This window comes from Larimichthys crocea, chromosome III (assembly GCF_000972845.2).
Source record: "Larimichthys crocea isolate SSNF chromosome III, L_crocea_2.0, whole genome shotgun sequence".
Lineage (NCBI taxonomy): Eukaryota > Metazoa > Chordata > Actinopteri > Sciaenidae > Larimichthys > Larimichthys crocea.
The window spans coordinates 11,020,983-11,038,708 of NC_040013.1; the positions used below are offsets into that span (position 1 = coordinate 11,020,983).

Genomic DNA, 17,726 nt, shown 5'->3' on the forward strand with positions numbered 1-17,726 from the left:
GGCAGGCAAGCCTGTAATAACTTGCATCAGCCGGTTTTGCCGCGCAGCTTGTGCTATTCAACATGCAGTTGCAAAAAGTAGCAGCTGCCTTGAAAAATGAGCACATGAATCTAGTGCAACAGGAGGTTATTAATACATATATTATGGATAATCATGGCGCAGTGTTTTTCCATCTGTGGTGTGTGTATATTGGCATATAAGTCCAGTGTAGGAAGTCACTGTAGACACACGTCCAAAAAGTTTTTTAGCACATTTTCAGTTACACCTGTGTGCTCAGTAGATGGTGCTGCTTATCTCTCGAGCTCTTTCTCTTCTCTGATTACATTAAACGTGTTCAGCTTAAAACAATGGAAGGTAAACTAGTTTAGTTTTAGAAGTCAAGACAGGCTCACAGGTTATTTTTGAAGGTTTTTTTTAATTCAACAGATGTCAAGTGCAAGAACAGTGTCTGCTTACAAATACCAGAAATTAATCACCTTAATAAAATACAAGAGGTGCGAACTGTGCTGAGTCTGAACCAGATGGAAACGGTCTTCAATAACATATATAATAAACAGCATTCGTATAAAACTGAGCATAAACAGAGTCTGCTTACAAATATCAGAACTGAATCACCCCAATGAAATATTAGAGGTGTGAACTGTGTTGAATCTGAACAGAAACAGATTTTAATAAACTGAACAAACGGTATTCTTATCAGGCTGAACACAAACACCACAAGCACTATTTTGCATGTAATACCAGTGTGTTACATAACAAATAGACAATTGAGTTGCAGATGTCTTTTTCTACAGGATTGGCACTCTGGTGATGATTAGGGATCCCCAAATCACACATCATACACTCGAGACACTTTCATCTTATTTTTCTTGAGAGAATTCAAGAAAGAAAAAAAACACAATACAAAGAAGTCACTCGGCTCTAGATAAACACTTTTCATTTGGTGGAAAAAACATAAAAAAAATACATTAATATGCACTGGAGTGCACATAGAAAAGAAGGCTTTTAAGCTCTGCTGCCGTCTTGTTAGTTTTTATTTTCAGAAAAGCAAACCAAAAACTGCAAGAAGTTAGTTTTAATTGATTTCTTCCGCTGACAGCACAGCTATAACTCGGACACAAAAATCGCCGATGTGTATTTTGTTAAGCAACACTTGAAGGACAAAGGGAGAGGCAACAGTCGGGGGCTGCTTTGCTGTCTACTAGAATTTAAGTGCTCATGGTTACATTCATACGATACGGGTATGTGCGTTCAGCTTCTGTGTCTGCATCAGTGTATTAGCAAAGCTTCTGTGCTAGTGGAGTGTGCAGGAGAAAAGTTGCTCACTGGTTGTGGCTGGACTGTGGCTCAGTACTAGACTCTGCTGTGTCTTCAGGCTCACGATAGATTTGGCTGAGGTGTTTGACAAGGCTCTCCAGTTGAGGGTTTCCCCCAAACTCTTTGATGAGGCGGTAGGCCTCCACCTCCAGGTCCCGCAGAGTCTGGCGGGTGTAGGCGAACGAGCCTACTTTCTCCAGGTAGTCCACGCAGTATCGCTTGATGTCCATGTTCTCCGTGCGCTGCCTCAGGATGTTCTGAACCTGGGTGCTCTCTGGACGCGACCATATGGCATGGATGGTGGGGAAAGAGAACTTGCCCTCGGTCAAGTCCTCGCAGAAGCTCTTGTTCTCGCTGTAATCGCGAGATCTGAGGTTGCAGTAGTCGTCGCGGATCTGAAAGTAGAGGCCCAGTGTGTCCAGGAGGGGTTTCAAGTCCTGTTTCCAATCTGAAAAGAGCTGCATCAGGCCCACGGCCAGGCCAAAGAGCCCCCCAGTCTTCTGCAGCACCATGTTGCGGTACTCCTGCTCAGTGGGACAAGTGTAGGTGTCCCTCCAGTGGATGTCCAGGCCCTGACCGCGGTGCAGCTCCAGCAGCTGCCGGGTAAACACCCGGACAGCCTCGGGATGCTCCATTGTCAGCACTTTCTCCAAGCCCAAGAAGTAGACGTAGTTGGCCGAGTTGATGACGGAGGGAATGCCGTAGATGCTGTGGGCCACGGGGAAGCCTCGCCTCAGTGTGGAGCTGTCCTCGATGTCATCGATGAGCAAGCTGGCGTTGTGCAGCATCTCAGTCACCTCGATGACCACCTGGATGGAACACAGACATCATCATTAATTATGCAAACAATACTATGAATTATATTTCATAGTCGTTCATGTTTTTATGTTTTGCTGACTTGAAGTGATGGAGCTGTTGCAATGACACGTTCGCTGAGGGAACTTCCTTTTCCTGCTCATGTCTAGTGACAGAGACAGTACCAGGTTCTCAGGAGCTGTGTGTAAATTATGCATTACAACTTGTATACAGCAGGGGGTGCCATGTCTATACTCTTTCCTGTGCTGCTTCACTAGTCAGATCCTTCATCAGCAGACAAAATAGTTGTTGCTGAAACAAACCAGGGAGTTAGTCAGAGGAAATGAGGAGTTCAGCGAGAGGCACGCTGCAGACGTCGGAGCCTTTTCAGATTCAGAGATTCACTGCTGGACAACAGAGCGCAGTGGCCTGATGAGCATAGAGAAGATGTATTCACATGCTTGAGCAGCAACATGCGACACTAGAGGGCACTTCAGGGCTCAGTGCTTAAGCCATAAATGCCAAGTGTATTGACAACAGCATCGACCATAACACGCATGCACTGCTGTGGTGAGACAAATGCACCAGTTCTTTTTTTTTTTTTTGTCACAAAACAGCCAGGGTTGCCATCAGGTGTCTGCTGTCTTGAGCTGGTCGTGCAGCCTGCTGGAGTGCTCCGCTGATTTAAAAGACAAGTGGTGTTGCCCGGTAATGAAAGCTGTTTGTATGAGGCTGGGGAGCACAAAGAGAGGCTCAGTGGGTCAGGCAGATGGCCAAAGCTGGGCCAGTTGAGCATTTTATCCGCCAAACACAACCTTTCCTTCTGCAGGGTCCCGACACTCGCTCGCCCTGCAACCTCAGTGAGCCACTTACGAGCGAGGGGGGTTGTGGGTAAAGCTACAATGAACGCACACATAAACGCTGTCTGCAGAAGGTCTAGTGGCTGAAACGTCACATGGCTTTTTACAAATCAATCATCATGGGAGCGTTATCTAGTGTGCAGGCTTTACACATAGCGGAGTATTATGTAGCCAAAAACATACTCAAGGATTCTAAAGTTAATTGCAAACAGACTGTGGTCTCAGGATAAAAGGGACAAGGGCGCAATCAGGACAAGATTTGCAATTCACATCAGCGCCTGCCTCAGATAATAACAGCTGCGATCAAACCCAGACACAAGGACCGACAATTTTCAAGTTTTCAGCTCTGAGTGTTCAGGGTCGCCAACGGATCGAACTCACCAGGCTGTTGCTGTGTGATGCTGCTGTTTAAGTGGCGAAAGCCTTCACTGCTCCGCAAGACTTCATTGATTATCACCAGAGGTTACCGACTCAGAAACTCAATGTTTACAATCAGTAAGAATGCAGGGACTCCTTTCACAAACAGCCGAGTGTACGGAGTTCAATATACTGAGGGGGAATAACTCTAAAGAAGAAGAAGTGTGCATATATAAAGTGTCATTTAGAGAAACTACACCGCCGCAAACACACCTAAGTCAGACTGCAGGACTGCTGAAGTCTGGCCAAGGTTTTAACATGTTTATCCCACACGATCACACACCACGCCTACTGGGTTGCGTAATTCAAAAACGGTCTGTCATTCTTTTAAAGCAGCAGTTAAATATGACCCACCAATTTTTATAAAACGCTCAATAAGCCACACTATAACCTTGAGTTATGTTTTGTATGCATCAACTGCTGCGCGGCGAAGCCAAAGACAATTTTCCACAATGTGGACAATGGAGCCTGGAACTAATTAACTCAGAGGTCACGCCACTTCAAACACCTTTGCTGTCATACTAAAGAATTAATGCACTTTTATGATATAAAACATTAACATTTAGGGAAAAGAGCAAGGGAGGCATTTCAGCAAAGGTCATAAATTTAATGTGTGGCCATTGTTAGCCTGTCATTTACTGACTAAATCTCACCAGATGAGATCCGTCTGGCTAAACTACTGCTGCCAAACGATTTCCTGGGGAAAACCCTGCAATACAAATGCATTACAATTGTTTTACTGTAATACGATCTGTTGTCACGACTTCTTATCTGCCTGTAATGATCCTCTACATTACAGATTGTATCCAGGAGAAAGAAAGAAAAAAAAAGATGTATCATTACACCATCCATGACTTGCTACACATCATATTTGGCATGCTTTCCTGCAACCCAGGACCTAGTTATTCTCTCATGGAGGCAGCTACATTATAGTCTCACTCTGCATCAGGTACATTAAAACCTACAAGGATCTCTAGCTCTGAGGCAGCAGACATTCTCATGGAGACATATTTTCAAAGTAAAAGACTAGAATATAAAAGCTAACCTTTCGTCATTGTCACAGAGACGAAGAGGAAGACAGTCAGCTAAAGGTCGCAAACGAACTGATGTGTGCAGGGGGAATTTCCCAAACCTCCACAACCTTTGCTGCTGTACTACACTGTAGGGGAGCTCATATGAGGGGGGGCTTGATAAAAAATTAATCGCCAAATGAATGAGAGAGTATGCCACACTGTCACTGCCTCCATCTATCTGAAGGCACGGTTGTTTCCATGGCGGCGACTTCTTGGCAGCAGTGTGCTAATGATGACGAGAGGAGTCTGCATGTTGGGTTCAGCAGGAGTTTACAGAGCTGCTACACACTGAGAGTGGGGGGAGACAGTCCTTTAACGTGAGGTAAATTTCAACCTCAACTACCCGATGTACGTTAACAAGGAAATCCTGTCTGACGTGAAATTATCAGGAGAACAAGAGTCTTCTACAATCTGTGTGTGAATGGAGTCCACAATAACTGTCATCTAAAACAGATCTGTCACGCTCAAAACGCTAAGGTAACGTGCCATTGGAGTTTCATGGAGCATATGTGCTCCTGAATTGAAAACGTCAGCACGTCAGTCAAGAAACACTGCAGCGTGTAATGCGAAAGTAATCAAAAAACGCCACTTTGAATGTTGAGTCGCTCCTTTTATTCATTTTGCACACTGATTTCATTCATTTGAAGACGTACAACCCCCTGTAACAGTAGCGCTGTGAAGGCTGTGATTAAATTTATCTCAACTGATGCAAAGTGCGAGACGGATGCTGTAGCAGGAGGAGGGCTGACATGACAGGATTGATCCATAATATTCAATAATTCCTCAGGAGACTGACAACATTATTACACTTTCACACACTGAGGCCTGAAACAAGTCATCACGTCTCGGGAAGACTTTTATTGTGCACTGGAAGATGAAATAACCACAGGGGACAACGGCGTGACCTCTGAGCTGCTGCAGAAGCAGGACTCCTCTATTTGGGGAGGGTTTATAAAACATTCAGGACAAAGGAAGACCTGTTGAACAGCAAACCTAATGAGACCTGACAGGCTCAGCACTTAGCATTCTGCGCTGCAAAAAGGCATGTAGATTCAGAAAACACAGATTAGTCTCCATATCTTCATCAGTGGACACAGGACCAGCATTCAGCCACAACAATGCTGATGCTGTCAGTATAATAAGGTCAATGGCCTGATCTCCCTGAGCAGACAGCCAGGAGGGTCCTGCTCAATAAAACCAATAAATCCTAAAGGGCTAATTTGAAATTAATCTGAGGAAGAGCAGGAATGCCAATCAGCCCGCTTTGTGCTTCAACATGTCTGCTGCAATCTAATCAGGCAGCATCCAATAACATGTTACAACACTGTGATGGAGGTGTTTGGTTGCCTGGGACTGAAATCATGCTAATCCTTTGCTCACAGAGGTGATCAGGAACAAGAAGCTGAAGACGCGGTAGTCTCTCACTGGAGATTAATGTGGGTGCAGTATGTCTCAATTGACACAAACAGTTCCCTAAAAGGTGCCAAATATTTCCATATCACTCTCATTTACTGCACCATCTGGAATATCCGTCTATAGTGACACAATTATCTACCACGACCTACATATTTTCATTTAAAAAAAAAGCATAAAATAAATGCATTAGCTATAAATGCACTCGTTGGGATACAATAAACAAAACATCCTGTAGCTAGTCCCATCATGTTCAGGAAACCCCTGGATTAGAAACAGCTATCGCAACTGGTACAATTTCCTTTGCCGTGATTAGATCAATTTCATGTCTTACTTTTTTCATCCAACCTTAGAGACAAATCTAATGTGACAAGGAGAAAAAAAACACAGCGTTTGAATCAGTTTTGCAGCAATTTGCAGCTCACGTGTGAGTTCAAACAGCTCACATGCAGTCAGTTAAAGTGCTTAGTGAATATAATTTAGAAACGATCTAAACTCACAGGGAAGTCTTGCTTTCACTCTCAGCAGAAACGTTAGAAACTCTATTCAAATAGATTGAATATTAAGAGGTGAGATGACGGAAAACTCTGACTTGGCATCGGAGAAAAAAAGAAAAAAAAAAAAAAGAGTTGTTCAGCCAGTTAGTTGTAATAGAAAGGGTTGTGTGTCACATGACCACGGTGCAAAACTGGAAACAGAAACTGATGTGAATGAAAATGCAGTGAAGTGAATTTATGGAAATATAGTTTTAGTTCTTTAGCACTGTTACTTCACAGCAAGAAGGTTCCTGGCTCGACCTCGTCTAGGCCTTTCTGTAAGACGTCTGCATGTTCTCTCTGTGTCTGGGTGGGTTCTCTCTGGCTTCCTCCCACAGTCCAAAGACATGCACATAATACGTTGGTGACCCTAAATTGGCCGTGGGTGTGAATGTGAGTGTGAATGGTTGTTTGTCTCTACGTGTCCTGTGATGAACTGGCGACTTGTCCAGGGTGTACCCTGCCTCTCGCCCAGTCAGCTGGGATAGGCCTCAGCCCCACAATGACCCTGATGAGGATAAGCAGCTACAGATAATGGATGGTTTTAGTTCTCTTTTCCTTAGATTTATGACTTTATTTTGATTTCCTGAGCCTTTAATGACTATTATGTTTCTGTTGTACAGCACCTCATTCTGTTTTGTTTTTTTGTAGCCAACAAAAGCTCGTTAGCTGACATTATTCTACTTTCTTTTTAACATAATTTTGAGAAGTGCTCTTTGTGATATTAATAAATAAAGTCGTTATTAAGGCGACACACTGAGCAGCATAAAAGCCCTGAGTCATTAGTGGACACCTGGAAATGAAAGGGTAGATGTAATAGAAAGTGGCTTTTCAAAATGAGAGAGAGAGAGAGAAAACAGTGCAAGTGTTATGAATAAATCCACAGTGGGCCAGACTTCAGTGTTATGCATGATGTGGGAAGCTAAATACAATCAGTGATGTTTTCTTTAGATAATATTAACTGCAGTTATTTTCATTCATTGCATTCATTTCTAATTAATTCCAGGCTGCATTTTTATGTAAATTGTTCCTTCGTTATTCTTTATTCAAGTTTAAAAAAGGAGCTCCGCTGTGCTCTTCTGGAAGAGGGGGACTGCGGTAAAACGAAAGTCCTGATCTGACACAGCTTGGTATTGTTAGTCACATCAACTGTAACCCACAAGGCCTGTGATGGGCTTGGTTGTTAAACCAACTGGCTAAACGGCCATTCGCCAAAACAACACTGGACCTTTTTGAATCGCTCCAAAGAATGTATGATGTGGGCGGCAATTCAGAGGTCTGCAGATGGACTAATGGGCAGTGCCTTTGAGCAGTCAAACCTCACAGTCATCTCTAACGGCTGACAAAGCCACAACAAATTACTGTAACATTAAACTCTGCAGCTCAACACAGCTCTTTGGGTTCTTTTAGCTTCTTGTTTTGGTTTTGGGCCCCACAACTTTACAGGAAGGTTCAGTCTCACATCTGTCTCTGTCACATATCTGTCACAAGTAGTTATTTTCAGCAGAAATAATAAAAAAGCTTGCTCACTATACACCAAAGTATGGGAAAACTAGTCAACCATGCAGCCAGCTCAAGATTCAAATGTTTTTTTTTTTATCAGCAGTTGATGAAAACCAAACCAAGCTAACAGAGTAAATATTGGGCCTGCTCTTGTAGAGAGGGACATAAATGCAACTCAAATGGTTGCTGGATGCTAAAGTGGACAACTGTTTGATAACCGGTCAACTTGTTTTAGAGTTCTTCTGCCCCCTGGTAGCTTCAAATTGCTCCTTACTCCAGGCAAACTCTTTAAAAGTGTGTATGTAGCATCCACATGGGCAAAATGATTCCAACCTCAACAATACATGAAATCAGTAATAAGGTAAAATTGCATTTATCAGCCTACAGATCCCACAAATATACTAGAGGGCAAATGTTCTGTTTTTGAAAGCACCACTCCAGCCTTTTCATTTTATTCCACTTGATCCTCAGCTCCACTAACAACCTCCTCTAATAAATCATGGATGCTCTACATCCAAGCTTTACATTTAGATTCAGTTTGGAACAACTCAGCTGACAGAACGCTCTGCTTGCATTACCAAATAAATTGCTCATTCGGAATGAGCACGGCATCATTTCACCTTTGTGGACCTGTCTGCAACAATAAACATCAGACAACTCTGAATGTTGAGGGGCTTGAAATAGCTGCATGCTCACCTGCAGTTTGTCCTCTGGAACATTAAGCCAGTGGTTAAATGCTTGGGATAGTTTGGTTCTCACTTGCTTGCCTGAGAAAAGGGCAGAAAACAGAAGTTAGGTTGTTTTAATAGTTAAAAAAAACATTCATACTGCAGTATGCAAAAAAATGCATCTTGTGCTATTCATGGTGGGTATTATTGGGTCTCTAAAAATAATCAACTCATTCTACATTTAAGAATGGGGTCTTAATGTTTTTTTTTACCTTATGTGGTAATTTAGGAACACTTTGTTGAGGTCTATATTAACACAGCTCATGGGTCATCGCTATTTAGAGAGAGTTTTAAAAAACAATGTCGTGTTCTTATTTTCCTAATTTCATGGGATATAACTAGAGGTTAACATGACACTGATCTCACCCTCCCTGCTGTAGACATAGAGCACTCAGCTTCACAACACAGTCCAGTGAGACCAAGTAATCACACATTTTATAATATATCGATCCCACCTACCACAAGCAGGTACTTACACACTAAAAAATGCTGGGTTATTTTCATAACCCATCTGCTGGGTAGCTGTGGATTTTAACCTGATTGGGTTGTTTTTACCCAAGGTTGGGTTAAATATGTTGACCCAACATGCTGGGTTGATATTCGCGGTCTTTAGATTTGGGCGGGCGTTTAATTTTAACGGACTGAGGCTACCGTTAATCACTCTCCAGTTTGAGACCAGAGAAAACTATGTATATGGTAAGTAAAACTTAAATTATTATCCTACAACATCTAGTTTTGGTAGCTTACTGTGGTAACCAAATAGCTATGTTTTAGTTATTACTTAAAAACTTCACCTCACTCTGCGACTCCAGACATTTTTGCTAGCTATATTTTTTTTTTGTTCACTTTTTTTTCCATTGCTAGCTAGTTATTTTCACCTGATAAAAATACTTGTTTTCTTCACTTGTGACACACACACTTCGATAGACTATCTAAGTCTAGCTGTGCAGGCATATTTTTCTGTTAGCTGTGCGTGTACTCAGTTGTGCTAACGTTAGCATATTGTGCATATGCATATACGTTTTTTGCTGTGTGGATGTGAGTTGGGAGGGACGGAGATACCCCAGTGTAACGCACCTCGCCATTAGCGAGGTCTAGTTCTCCGCGCGCAAACCAACAAAAAGCCGCTCATAGTCACAAATAATGTGCAGTACAGCATTCATTTACAACACTGCTACATTCATTTAACCGTAACGGGCCAGTACGGCAGACAATGCTGGTCTAAAGGTCTAAATAAATAGGAAACCATTCACATCAATGTGTTTTTGTATTGCAGAGATAATTCAGAGTTAAACTTGCAGGTTGGCCTGGGCACACAACTCTGTTTAGGCAACAGTGGATGTGACCTGCTAGAGTAACTCGTGGCTCAGAAAAAGAAAAGTCCTGTAGCTGCTCAAAATGGAGCACAGGAAGTTTTCTGGTGTTCAAAGGCAGGGTTTAAAGAAGAAACTTCTTTGACCCTAGTGAAAACCGTTTCCAGCTGAGTGCCCACATCCACAATCTAAACACTAACGGGGTGAGTACGACTGTGTGCAAACCTATATACACACCACAAACCACAACTATGACAAATGGTTTAAAATACTCAAATGTTCTTTTAATGAGGATCATGTCTGTTGCAGGTCTTTAAAATAATCTTTTATGAGCCTAAAGGACACAGTGGCACTGCAACAGAGGAAAACATCTCAGCTAACTGAGGCTCTTAGGACTTGTTCTATTTACCCAAATAAAATTCCAATGTGAGGTCAGTCACTCTGACAAAAAGTAACCAATCAAAACTGAAGAAACAAATAAAGTCTGTCACCTAAACAGCAGCAAATGAGTGTTTGGTCAAGATAAATTAGGCTCAAGAAAACTGGGATTTTAAACATGCACAGAACTACGCACAGCTTGGTGGCTTCTAATTTTTCAAACTGCTCCATCATATTATCATTTGGAGTCATCAATGTGTGAAATACTGTCTTAAATATGAGTACTATAAAGACAAATATGTTCATGTTCAAACAGTCATCTACTGTTGTCAAATGAAAACCATATAACCTAGTCCTGAACAAAATAACATCTTTAACATAATGACACCATATGCTGCTGCCAAAACACAGATTTATTTAAATTTAAGAACAATATTAGTCAGTTGTCATGATTGTTTTACAAATGCACCGTGTTAAACAAAGTCAGCCTAAGCTAATGTGCCTCAGCACTAACAAACAAGTAGGATCTCATAATAACACAAAGCTAGGTGTTAGCACTGACCAACTAGATCAACAACTTGCCAGACATCCTCTCTCATATCATGTAGTTTATGGTTGATGATAAGTGTGTGTTTATGTGATTATGTCTGCTGTGCGTACACTAAAGCCTTTCATCACATTTGTCATTTTGTTGACGCCGTGATCCAGTGTGACAACCAAGAAGTGAGTGGGTCAGAGATTAGTGTAGCTGTAGGACTTAGCAGCAGTATATATGCTTTATGCTGACCCTTTAGCTGCATGTCTGCATGTCTCCACATTTCCCACCACCCTGCAGTCAATGACGTGGGAAAAGACTCACCTGGAAGCTGCAACAAGTACTTGTATGGTTCCAGCAGAATTCGCTCAGAGGTGGCTTGTGCGTCACCGTCCATTGCTTCAAGTTTACACAGATCTATATTGGAGGACAGAGAACACGAAAAACTATGAAAAGCTGTACACAGTTTTCTTTATATAAACGAGCAGCCTTGTGTTTATTTCAATCTAATGCTGTTTGTCAGCACATGCATATGCTGTATTATGCAGCATCATAAAGCTTTTATTTTAAAAGAAATTCAATTTGCACATCTAAATGCAAGGGCTGCGCAATTTAGTGAATATTAATCACAATGACGGTTTTGGCTTCTCAAAATGAAATAAACACGATCAATGCTGTATGTCAAATTAAGAGCATCCTTAACAGCCAGACAGCCACCGGGGTGATCGATTTGGCTTTACTTTTTGGGAGTGGTCATGCCACTGTGTGTGCAGCCTGCAGCGATAGCCTGTGCAAATATTTCCTGGATGTTTTGGCTGAAATCCAGAGTAAAACACAACAGAGAGCAGATGGGCGAAACGAAAAAGTCTGAGGCAAATGGTGAAGAGCAAGTCCACTGAAATGGATCATCATCTGTTGTTTTGGGAATTATTTGGAATGTAGGGCAAGGGATGTCCAGCAATAACAAGTCATATGCAAAGAGTACATGAGACTTGTGTCTGTGCTACAAAGCAACACGAGTCACTGATTAAACCACCTGGAAAAACGCCGCAAACTGCAGTAAGATGAACACATGAAGGCCAAGAAGAAAGTGAAAGCAGCACTCTGCTGATTTAATTTTGGATAAAAAGGTTTTGGTATATTATGCTTCTGGGAGACGCACTGTGAATATGGACGAGCCTTATATTGATGCATAGATTTGCATATTAACAGGAATGTAGCATAACACTGTAGTATTATTTAGATGTTAAAGTGCAATACAAATGTTTTGTCGCTACAAACAATAAATAACTGTGATCTCGGCATTGTATCGAAGGTCTACCCCAAACTGCCTGGACAACAAGAGACTCTATCGATGCTCAGAGCATGGCAGAGAGACTTTAATCTGAAAGATGATGACATTTCCTGGAACAATGTATGGGAGAACATCTTTCTCGCCTCCCAGAACTCAAATCACCAACTTATTCATTTTAAAGTGTGTCACAGACTCTACTATACACCTGTCACTAGGTTTCCCATGAAACTGATACCAAGCCCAAACTGTACTATGTGCCAACTTAATGCAATAAGATGTTACAGACACATGATGTGGAATGTTTAAAAAAGATGTAATGATTCTGCCGTATGTCTCACTCACTACGGTTCAATAAAAAAAGTTCTTAGCAAAAAAAATAACTGATCTCAATATTGATTGAAATAACAGTAATTAGCATTTTGGCCATAATTATGCGGCCATACTTCAAGCTGTGTTATCTGGAATTTCACAACAGTAAACAGTTACTTTCCATGAAGATGCTGTTAACATCACTGCCTAAATGAAAAGATGATTACTTCAGAGATTAGATGATGCAGGAGACTATAGGTGACTTTCTGAACTGGTGTAGCAACAGTTTCATCCCTCTAGTCTGTTGTTGATTGACAAACAATGGTGAAGAAATAATGGGGATCTCACTTAGCTCTGACAGCTGAAGTTAAAAGGCTCTTAGCCCACAATCACACTTAAACTGAAGTAGTGAAGATGTGTCTAAATTCTAATTAGTCATGCTTGTGGTGTGTTCGTGTTCGGCTACTTGTGTCTGTTATTTCTCAGCACCAAATTTAAATCTCTTCACCGACAGATTGGGGAAGTGCTCACTAGACAGATTTGTAGTTGAAGAAACTACAGGAAAGGAGTGTGTTGACATGACAAGAACATTGTCAAACTCGAAAGCCATCTTGGTGTAACTGACATCAGATACATAACTGCATAATGTTGCTACGCATTTTAGCAGCATAATGCACAGTAACTGTGAGGATATTTCAGACTGATACTTTAAATAAAAACAGAATTGAGTCAGAGGAAATGCAAAACGAACACGGTGTTTGTGCAGCTTTGTAATAAACATGCTCTGACGGAGGAAAATGAAAGATTTTGGAGGAATCAGATGAAATATTTTGCACTGTAATGAAATGCACCGTGTGTCAGTCATGAAATCCCCTTGTGCATGGTGACACACAGATCACATGATTGAGCGAGCGAAAAACAACCACATTACTGGTGAATCAAAGAAACTGGTGACAAGTGACGTAGCAGTAAAAAGAGAACAGCTGCCTGTGATCATCTGCAAAAAAAGGGACATGACTACATAACATGTACATCCAGTCACCTCCTAAACATCTATGACAGCCTAAACCTAAAACAAAGTGTGAAACATCTATCTTAAACTAAATTCAGTTGAAAGGGGAGACTGTTCAGTGATAACACTGATACGCAGCCTCACAGCTACTTGTTATAATTAAATTATCAGGCCGCCATGGCCTCGTCTACCAAATAACACAAGACATTATAGACATTACACTAGAAAGACTTGACCTCATCGGGTAATAATATTTACAGAGCAGTCATTACCTTTAGAAAGATGACAGGCCTGAGCATGTAGATATGGGGTTATGAGTTTAATAGGTACAAATGTATTATCTAACACAGCTGCAAACTTCAATAAATAAACTGGTGTACAACTTTACCTGCACATTTCAGGGAAGTGGAACACATGAATACACATTATTATCCACATCTGTCTGCAACAAGTGCAACAAGAAGTGTCACTTCCCACCACATATGCCAACCTCACTTTAAAACACAACCACTCTAAGAAACTCCAACACCCCACCTGGTTTTACACACTGGCTGTCTATTATACAGATGGAAAAACTCTGTATGTACAAACCCAATACACAAAATAGGTTTGAGAAAACATGACGACCTTTCTTGGCACAGTGTCACATGACCTACAACCACAGGGACTCTGACTTATCTGGCTATATAACTATGTAGTATGGTGTTGGGTTGGATTAACTTGTTACTCATGTAACTTTACCTCGCTCTGGAGATATTGCGACAACTTTGTCTGAACAGAATAGCTATCTTGTGAACTGCCTGGCAGCCTTTTTGTTTTTTTTCCTCCTGTTTGTCCTGTTACTGTCTTTGGAAAAAAAAAAAAACTATAAATAAAGTATATAAAACACAACCACTCAATATCTATTACATAGTTACAACCACAAAGCCAATGTTATAGCACTGAAACAAAGTATCCCAATCATACTGACAGTGTACATAACTTAAAAGTATATTAATGACTTTAAAGTTAACATGACCCAGATCATACACAGCAGACCTCGTCAACTAAAGCGCTGCTGTCGGCCTGCTGCCCTCGGTTGTCCCTAACTCCACCCACCTGGGCTGCTGTCCGTCAGTCCGCTAACTTGCCGCTCTTGTGTTAGCCAGATTGCTAGTTAGCTAGCGTTAGCGGGCTAACATAAACGCGTCAATATAACACAGCTGAGCGTTTCTTTCTTTTTTTTAAATCCAAAGCAAAAGCGCCCACGTCGACGCTGGTCGACTAAGGCACACGATATGACTGCCACATCCACACTTTCATATCATTTTAACTCCCGCGTGTGACTGGATAATTCACCTGATGCGATGCTATGCTACGCTAACATAACGTTCCCGCTGCGGGGTTTATAGACACTTCACGAATAAAGCGAGGCTCGACGAGCTGCCTATATATGCTTTCAGCTTCATCACAGAGCAGGCGCAGAGTGGGTGGGGAATGTAACATGGTTGCCTCGCATACTGTGTGTTGCAGTTACGTCGCTATATTGCCCGGTAAATACCTCCGACCTATAAGTACATTGGAAAAACACACCTCGCGATGTCGGGCCAGCCTGTGACACATATCGAACACACACATGTATTTAAAAACTGGGGGTTGTAGTTTTTAACTGTTTTTCCTTTCTGTATTGTGAGAGCCACCCAGTAGGATTACCTCGTACACCTCACCATGGATATTTTTCTCCCGCATGAGCCAATGGCGTGCCGCTCGGGCGTTTCTCTTCACCGTGCCATCCAATAGGAGGGCGGAGATTTGTGAGAGGCGGGGCTAGGTGTCCCGTCAATCATTCTCAGGAGGCGGGGCTAAGGATCACAGAAAGAGCTAGGCTAGAGGAGCTACTCAACAAGGCAAACAGCAGCGCTCTGCGAAAACGACTTTTACCCATCCGCATCCAACATCAACTGGGGGCCAACGGACGACGTTAAAACCTGTCAGATTTTTCACATAAATGTCCCTATGGATTACTAATACACTTTCGTCGAAAAACAGAAGTGTTTCTCAACTTGACAGAATAGGTAAGCCTGCTTTTGTTCGCCACAGCCATTGCTATTTTGAACATTTTTACTAACGTTAGCTTGCTTCCCTGCTGCTACCAAGCCAACCTTGCCGTTAGCTAACTTGTTAACTAATGCTGGGATGTGTTTAGGTGGGATTTATGCAATGAATGAATCAGGCGACCAGATAGCAAAAAGCTGACGGCCAAAAATACTGGGGGAAAAAAAAACTTGGGTCAGCTCGATAACAAAGTTATGCTGTAGCCAGCCAAATTAAGCTGATGAGCACGGTGAAAGGTTACGCTACTCCGGGGTTGAATAGTTTCTAGCCTGCTGGACAAGCGCCGGAGTGTTGTGTTGTTGAGCGGAGGAATCCTCGGAGAGGTTGGCGTCGAGCAGCGCCTGTCATGGTGTTCCCTAATAGCCCTCAAAAGTGAGATTACACGAATCCATTGGCGACCTGTTTAAGCTTGACATCGCTGCAGGATGTAATCTGTCGACTGAACGGTGTAATTTAACAGGTAAAATGCATTGTCAGGCTTTTCTTTTGTGCCTCTGGTTAACGCTAGCTTCTCCTCCGGTTGGTTGACTTGTGGTGACTAGTGTAGGTTTGTACCCGATGGGCCACCTTGTATGAAGGAGCTTACCCGTTTGATCAGTTGAGTGACTATATAACCAGATGCGAGGTGGACTATTTTCCCTCTGCAAAGCAAGAGAGAGGACTTGTGTTATTCTCAAATCCCCTGTGTGTGTGTGTATGTGCATGTGCGTGACCAGTATTTTGCACATTTCCGTAACTGGCAACATCACCGCTGACAAACTGACTCATTACTGAGGAGGTTTAAATGGGCTCGACGCTTTTAGTTAATCAGTACAGGTTTTTTAGGACATGCAGGTGAAAAGATGACCGAGGCTTAAGCTGTGTATGTGTGTGTCTATATATGTGTGTGTGAGCATTATTGTTGTTGTTGGTGGTGGCGGTGGTCAATCACTCACTTGCAGCGGCTGGTCTAGCAAATTGTCTGGGGCGGATGACATTGTATCCTCCGCGATCATTCAAGAGCCCCTAAACGAGCCGCTGCTGCGACCTTGGCTTGCGTTATAACAATAAAATGTTGTGTGTATTAATGCGATGTTGCTGCGTTACAAGTCTTCCTCGAAGCTTGACCTTGTTAGTCGACTTGTTTCTTTGTCAGAGGCACACACACACACACAAAAAGCCTCACTTAGTGAACAGTCAGCGAAATGCCAGGGACCAGTCGATAACGAGAACATTTTTGTGAAGAAACAAAGTGACTTTTAACGGGGGGCTTGCTCGACTCATTCCGACTTTGTTTAACTTGACGCTGTTATTGCGACACAGCCTTTTTTTATTTTTTTTTATTTTTTTTTTTTATAATAAATATGGCATTTCTTTAAAGGTCTGCTTCTGCGTGGCCGTGTCGCCCGCACATAAGCGGTGTTATTATCGCTCTATTTTCGCTGCCGAGTGTACTCTCCGCAGAGAGAGCAGCGCACCGAGACAAGGGAGAGGAGAAGCGAAAACGAAAATGAACGGTGTCGGGGCAGTTTTTCTGTAAAACAAACCAACCAAAAAAAAAACAAAGAGAGACAAAAACAGTCTTCCGAGAGAGAAATGGCTGTAACGGGGACAGGTGAATTGCTACCGCGGTTCCCGTACATTTCCAGTGTTTGTGCGCCGAAGTGTTCTCCTTTTTTTTAGCCGACTGTCAGCTACAGAAATGGCGTCATCCTCTGCTGTAGTGTTGGTATAGTCAGTGCAGTGCAGACAGCAGGCACACCACGCTGCCTGCCCTTAATGTTACTCAAAGAAGCGAGCACCGTGCGGGCTTTTTTCACTGGATCCACGACTTTCATCCTAACCCACTTTATTATCTGTGCAATTGTGTTGCACGAAGGAGGAGGAGGAACTCGTCTCTCTCTCTCGTTGGCCAGCGACTAGTTACTTTGTGTTTGCTCGCCCTTCGTAGCCACTAGCCAAGTCTGACTGCTGCTGACTGACGGACTACATTACATAAACGGCTTTAAGGGCTCTGCGAATGAGAGTGATCAGCCTGCCACGGTTTACTTTGCAACACCGATATTTTTGGGAATGTGTCTCTGAAGCTTGAACACACACATCATTAGCTCATTGCATTAGTTGCGATTATTTAAGCAACTTTTTTTTCCCAGCCTGTGCTCAGAATGAA

The 17,726-nt window shown here is 42.4% G+C and overlaps 2 protein-coding genes across 8 annotated transcripts in view; one reads left to right on the top strand and one right to left on the bottom strand.

Annotated features, from left to right (window-relative positions):
* Positions 1-395: 395 nt before the first annotated feature.
* On the bottom strand, positions 396-15,102 carry ggps1 (geranylgeranyl diphosphate synthase 1). Of its 5 annotated transcripts, XM_027278438.1 has the most exons (5): positions 14,582-14,958; positions 14,225-14,329; positions 11,193-11,285; positions 8,611-8,681; positions 396-2,126 (listed from the first exon to the last, which is right to left on the bottom strand). In XM_027278438.1, exons 3-5 carry the CDS (start codon positions 11,263-11,265, stop codon positions 1,323-1,325), a joined length of 948 nt encoding a protein of 315 aa, XP_027134239.1. In that variant the 5' UTR covers positions 11,266-11,285; positions 14,225-14,329; positions 14,582-14,958; the 3' UTR covers positions 396-1,322. The 5 variants fall into 5 exon arrangements, with proteins under 5 accessions (XP_027134239.1, XP_019121853.2, XP_027134240.1 ...); XM_019266308.2 differs by lacking the exons at positions 14,225-14,329; positions 14,582-14,958 and adding an exon at positions 15,056-15,102; XM_027278439.1 differs by lacking the exons at positions 14,225-14,329; positions 14,582-14,958 and adding an exon at positions 14,984-15,004.
* Positions 15,103-15,332: 230 nt separating this feature from the next.
* Positions 15,333-17,726, top strand: part of arid4b (AT-rich interaction domain 4B) — a 38,401-nt gene continuing 36,007 nt past the window's right edge. For all 3 annotated transcript variants that reach the window (XM_010729856.3, XM_010729858.3, XM_010729859.3), the window contains exon 1: positions 15,333-15,537. The gene's annotated coding sequence lies outside the window, so the exon portion shown is untranslated. The remainder of the gene's footprint in view (positions 15,538-17,726) is intronic.